A 6,561-nucleotide genomic window follows, 5' to 3' on the forward strand; every position below is an offset into this window, starting at 1 on the left:
TTGTCGCCCAGGGCTCGTGTCGGCGCCCCCCGGTCGCGCCCCGTCCCCGCACGCCGCACGCACGCGGTCACGCTCCCGCGCCCGTGCCCGCTCGCTATCCGCTCAGCGCCGCAAGCGTGGCATCGCGCCCGGGCCTCACGCATCGCCCTCCGGCGTTCGCTCGCCCAGCGCCCGCTTGCCCGCCGCGGGCCGGCAGCGTGGCCACGTGGGCCAGCGGCGTACGACGCCGCGGGCGATGCTGGAGTTGCGTCACGGGATGCCGCGTGGACAGCAACGGCGCTGCTCTGGGTTGGGTTGCTGGATGCGATCTCGCTCTCGTCTCACGTCAACTTCCAACCGTTTTGATGACTAAATCTATTTTTGATAAGTGAATTATTCTTAACTCTCGAAGATAAAATAAATTTTTCTTTACTATATTGTTGAAACTTGCTAAAACATAGGATTTGAAAAACGGAATTTAGGTAACTATTGAAGTTGCTCTTAAGCACTTAAACTGCAGGCTGCAGCTATCAAGGAAGGGTCCTCAAAAAAAAAAAAGTTATCTTCAGATTTCTCTGCCCCTTCATTAACAAATCTATAATAATCCCTTCATTAACAAATCCATAATAATCATGTATGATAATGGTATATGGATCAAGAAGTTCAGAAAAGCAGCATCTTGAGGTAGTCATCAAGAACAGGGAGCCTCCGCTCGCCGTCGTGGCCGTACATGACGCCGACCATCCTGGCGGCATTGAGCGCCGCCTGCGTGAAGCCGGCGGGGAAGGATCTCCCGGAGAGGGAGAAGAAGAAGCACTCGCGGTTGAGCTCCTCCCACTCGCTGGCGATGAGACCGCGCATGTGCTCCTCCGCCTCGCCGGCGGCGAGCCCTGGGTTCTCCTTGAGGTACAGCTGCTTGTATGATCCGTCCAACCCTTTCTATGTTTGAAATAAATTTTAGCGTAGAGGTGTAGTATTGTTATCATGTTGCGGTTGCACCAAGTAATTTTTGCAAGTATGGGAATGCGAGATTTATGAACTTTTTAAAAGGAATTGAGTGGAATTATGTTTAGATTATGTGTTCTAAACAAGGCTTTTTTTTTTTCCCAGAACGATCGTCTTTGGTGTATGTGCATAGTGAGTTTGAAATGTGAGGACAAGAATTTAAATAGTGGTGTGTGATTATTTAGGTGATACTTCGTCCGTTCTAAAATATAATTATTTTTTATGACCCAAAATGTACACTAAAATATAAGTATTTTTCCTCCTGTTTCTCATCGCAATAATCTCCTATTTAATATGTGAACATATTTTCTCGAGCTTTTTTACCATCCTTGAAAAAGTAACTCAAGGTACCACATATTTTTTGTGTTGCCTTGAGGTACATTGTACTTTAGGATAACAAAAATTTGTACTAAAATTTTTAGTACCTTGAGATACTTTTTAAGGATGATAAAAAAAAAACCTATTTTCTCATCTCAACTAGTCATAGCCATCTCTCATCTTAACCTTAATTTCCACTAAAACTGATGGAAATGCTTATATTTTAAGATATATGTATTAATAGGTTCAGCAAGGTGAAAAGAAGTTTAATTATTGGGGTTTTCTGACCTTGGTGTTGCCTATGTCATCCCAGAGTCTGAAGATTTTGGATGGGCAGGAGATGACAGGAGGTATGTTTTCAATAAGCTCTGCTGCATCTTTCCCCACATCATGCCCTAGCATGAATAGTAGGTGTAAAAACATGAGTGGTACTCCTGAAGTGACAACGCCATTTCTTAGGTAATCGTCCGAGGCAGGAACATGATTATCAGACAACCATTTTGTCTGAGTCATGAATCCGTCAAACAGCATTGCCCACTGCAAAACAAGTGGAACAAATTCAGTTCCAAACTTGGGTCACTTTTCTGCAGATTTGTTGTGAACATGAGAAAACATATACATTTTCGAATGCAGTAAAACGAATTAGCAACAGCATATGTATCTAATTAGGACGACATACAGCTTTCTTCAGATGATTGATAGGGTTTACTCCGTGCTCTCTCTCGACCATATCTGCAATGCCATTTGTGACTGTGTAAATAGCCCTGTAGCATGACCCCATGCAGCCTGGCAAGGAATCAGCAGCTGCAAAGTCCCACCTGTAAAAGGAGATGAAAGTATTGTTGTTTGTAGAAGAATATCTATATCAGTTTAAATCAAATGTAACATATATATTTGAATCCAATTAGTTAGGATGTATGACATGTTTAGGATTGGTATCTGAAAAATTCAGTCTTACATTTTGATTGCCTGAGTGAAGCAGGAGCGCTCCTCCTGTGTGCTAGCAAGATCAAAGATGTCATCCATGATGTACACGAACGTGGCGATCTTTGTGAGCTCAATCCGGTATCTGGAGAAGGTGGCGCCCTGGAATGCTGTCATTATCCACACGTACCATTTCTGCACATGATCGCGGGCAACCGGTATTTCTTGAGCCAACCCCAAGTTCATCCACCATCTGCATCACATGATTTTGGAGACATTCAGTTTTAATATAATCTACATTGCAAATTGACTCAGAACCGATCTCCACTGTTGAATTGGTCATGTTTAATATACATCGCATATCTGTTGCAGTTAGGTTATATAAGTAGTGCCAGGGTTTCAACATTTCAGATCATATACAGTTTCCGTAATTTTATTCAATTTTACGAAGAAAAAAGTTCGTATTCAAAATTTTCCGATCCAAAAATTCACCGAAATTCTGTTTCTATCGCTCCGTCGCCACGGGAAATAATTATGCGCAAACCAATATATAGAAACCTAAGTAGAGACCACCATAAAAATACATATATATCAATCACCTTTTGATCTCCTGCAATTCCTTCTGATGCAGCAGCTTGTTGAGCTGGAAGTCTGCAAGTGCAAGCTCCTCCATTGCAATGCACCTAGTAGGCAGGGTCTGCAGGTAGCTGAGATGGTGCCTGGCCTTGTACTGCATCAGGCTGACATGGTAGGGATGTTCCAGTGACTGGCTCACATATCTTGCAAGGTTTGGCTCCAAGAATTTGATGGCAGACTGAAGGTTTCTGCTTGAGAACTCCTTTGCCCTGTGAAGTGAGGCTTCTGCTCCTATGTTCATGTGTGATATGTCCTGCAAGCTGAGTAGCCCTCTGATGTCCTTGCTGTAAGCCAGGCTGAAATCGCTGTTGTCATCGGTGAATCTTCCAAGAACCTCATCTGCATGGACGTAATAAGTATGAATGTATGATTCTTCTCAACTACATTCGTCCACAAAGATTTCATTTTTAGGTCCCCTCATTTATTTATTTATTCCAAAAAACTACTTTGAACAATTATTATAGGAGAGTTTGGTAAAGTGGGAGATAAATGCATTAGAATTTAAAAAGGTGAGTGATAAATGCATCGAGATTTGAAAATGTGAAAGGTATTCTAATCTTTAGATTTGTAGTGATCTGTATGAGGTAGCCAAAAAAGTCTTTTCAGGACGGATTGAGTAGTTAATTTGTTTTGCTTAGTCAGGCTATATGTGATGAGCATAACATGTGTTCCTTCCATTCCAAAATATAGTTTTTATAGGGGTTTTTTAAGAAGTATTTTAAGTTACCAAAAATTTTAGCGTAAAATTCTATGACCTTAACTACATTGTACCTTAAGTTACTAGACTTTTATACTGAAAAATGTGATGCCTCCAGATAATTTTTTAAGAAATGTAAAAACACTATAGGTTGTATAGGTTGTTTAGTAGAGACTAATATTAAAAATGAAAACACTTTGTTGCCCCTCAATACATAAGTATTACCTCCATTTCACATTATAAGACTTTCTGAACTTATCTAGATTTATATGTATGCGAATGAATCTAGACATATATACAAAACATATGTATAGATATATAGATGAATCTAGGCAAACATAGAAAATCTTATAATATAAAACGGAGGAAGTAATGAATAAGTGTACAAGGATATGTATGGGTAAGACCGTAAGATATTAAGATGTGAAAAATATTTGAATATGAACAGATTGACTCGATAAGTTTGTACTGACTTATTGATCCTTATATCATGGGAAAATATTTGACTATTTTTGTAATACTTCAGATGCATTTTTTTTCTCAGGAAAGAACAATATAAGCCCTTGAATCTATGGACAATGAAGCCTCGTGGTTTTGTTGTTTATAAGCATAAACAAAAACACTATTAACGATTAAAATTAATTTATGGGTAAAATTTTTATATACAAGTTTTTATGTAAACGTAAATGTTAATAATAATGTAAAGTGAAAAAGAAAACATAAAATTAACTTAGAATTTAAGTTTTAAAATTTAAATATTATCTTATAGGAACAAGTATAAGTGAAAAGACTGGGAGTTGGTGTTGTAGAATAAAAAAAAGTCATTTTTAATTTGCTGTGAATATACTTCCTACGTCCTAAAATAAACCAATTTTTCACTTTTTACCTTTAATTTTTGACTCTTTGTCTTATTAAAAAAATTTTGCGATTGATATTTTTGTTTTTATTAGATGATAAATTATGAATAGTACTTTACGTGCGACTAATTTTTTTCTAATTTTTTGAAAATTTTTAAATAAGACGGATGATCAAACGTTGGACAGGAAACGGAAGAATTTGCTTTTTTTTTTTTGACAGTGGGAGTATACGGCTAGCTCTAGCGGTGAGATCACCCGCAAAGACATGGTGTCCTGCTTCTCTCATCAGCCGGAACGCGAGGGTCGCATCGAGCAGCGCGCCGCCATGGGCGAGCTCCTCCAGGTGCGCGTCCATGGCGCTGCCGACCTCGTCTTGGAAGTAGTGGTCGATGCAGAGACGCTTCAGGTGATCGACGGAGGCCATCCTCTCTCGGCCGCCGCCGCCGCTCGCCGTGCTCGATCTTCGCCGTTGATGCACCAGCATCTCCTGCACGTCATTCGTCAGGCCATCCAGACGTTCCTGCAATTAAAAAAATATCAGGGTCCTCCTTCGATGAAAAGCTAAAAGCATATTTATATAAAAAATATTTAAAAATTAAACTTTTATATACATGTTAATAACGATCTAAAAGCTAAGATTAAAATTAAAAAATAAGTTATGGTTAAAAAAACTCAAAATTAACTCTAGCTTATAAGCATGAGCAAAATGACCTGAGTAACATCCAAGGTCCTGGGTTCAAATCTTTATAGGAGTATGAATTTCAGATTTGTGTATTTGAGAGGCTAAGTCCTCTACTTGGGCTAAGTTTCCAAAGTTCTCAAAAATAAAAAACGGTTGCATATATCCGAGTGGATATAGAGCCGGGTAAAGAAAAAGTATGAGCAAAAACCAAAAGAGGAGCGGAATGCAAATAGCGTTCTCCTGCTTGTGATTTTGAGAGAATACAATTAATCATGCAAGGTGCTACGTACGTAAACGGAATTGATTACTTACCTGGATGTCAAACTCACTGGCCGGCAACATCGAGTGGGAGGCGAGCTCTTGTCGGCCGGGATGTATCGCCGGCGAACGGCGGCGGACTCTTCTCCGGCCACCGTCGTGGGCCGCCGGCGCAGCAGCAGCTACTGGAAGGAGCAATAGCTCCGAGGAGAAGACGCGCGAAGCCATTGATCGGCTCTTTATTTCTTTCCTAGCTTAATGATTTATAGGAAGCTCAAACCTACGGGGCCAGATAAGAGCATAGGGGGTGCTAAGAGCCGAATTTTTTTTATTTTTTTAAACTTTTTTAAGAAATAATTTTATTCAATGCTTGGAATAGTCTTCAATGGTTGAAGTATGCATCACCCAAACCTAATCAATAGGAATGGATTGGACCACTCTCTAATAAGACAACAAGTCCCCTGGGAATAAAGATGTCATGTTTCAAATGAAGGCATGAGATTTTGGTGGTATCTCAATTGTCCCATAGGAATCAAAATTTTGAATTTTTATTATGTGCATGAATTTTTCTTTCGATATTGGAATCATGTAGTCATAGAGACACATTGCTCAAATATTGCCACATAACTTCATATTATTGGTTGTCTACTCATGGAAACACATGTTTCATATGCCTCGTCTTATTACTCATGATGACATGTTAGATGGGTCCACATTATATATATGATACCAGACAGTGATCTTATTAATTGTTTTCACCATGGGCATATAAAATTGACAATCTTTTTAAAATTATTTTGTCTTTTGAAAATAAATATAGAAATATAACATTGAATTCTTCATTTTTTTTTTAAAAAAAAAGCAATTTTGTGTTCACTCATTCCTTTTCTTTTATTGGCAAAGTGCAAACCTCCTTCTAAAAAATTCCACCGGCTCCGATGAAATTTCCTTTAGGGCCCTTGGACAACATCTTCTTTTTTTTCCTTGGGTCATCTCCCTTCCACATGTATTTCTATTCGTAAAAAGTCTATTTAGCCTATCTCAAAGCCCCCATTTGTTTTTAACTATATCATCTTTAAAACTATACATGGAGTCTCTCTCAGTTATTAAAATTGGTTCGTGTTGCCTCCTCGAACGGCAATTTACACAGTGATTTTGTCCTATGTGATATATTCTTCACACTTGATGTAGCGCCTATATCGTCC

At 39.2% G+C, this 6,561-nt stretch overlaps 1 protein-coding gene across 1 annotated transcript; it reads right to left on the reverse strand.

Annotated features, from left to right (window-relative positions):
- Window positions 1-506: 506 nt before the first annotated feature.
- Window positions 507-5,594, reverse strand: LOC102705662 (S-(+)-linalool synthase, chloroplastic-like). The gene is made up of 7 exons (XM_015841795.2): window positions 5,411-5,594; window positions 4,672-4,936; window positions 2,826-3,201; window positions 2,261-2,479; window positions 1,982-2,120; window positions 1,591-1,839; window positions 507-918 (listed from the first exon to the last, which is right to left on the reverse strand). Exons 1-7 carry the CDS (start codon window positions 5,582-5,584, stop codon window positions 643-645), a joined length of 1,698 nt encoding a protein of 565 aa, XP_015697281.2. The 5' UTR covers window positions 5,585-5,594; the 3' UTR covers window positions 507-642.
- Window positions 5,595-6,561: the final 967 nt, after the last annotated feature.

Source organism: Oryza brachyantha, chromosome 10, assembly GCF_000231095.2.
Source record: "Oryza brachyantha chromosome 10, ObraRS2, whole genome shotgun sequence".
Lineage (NCBI taxonomy): Eukaryota > Viridiplantae > Streptophyta > Magnoliopsida > Poales > Poaceae > Oryza > Oryza brachyantha.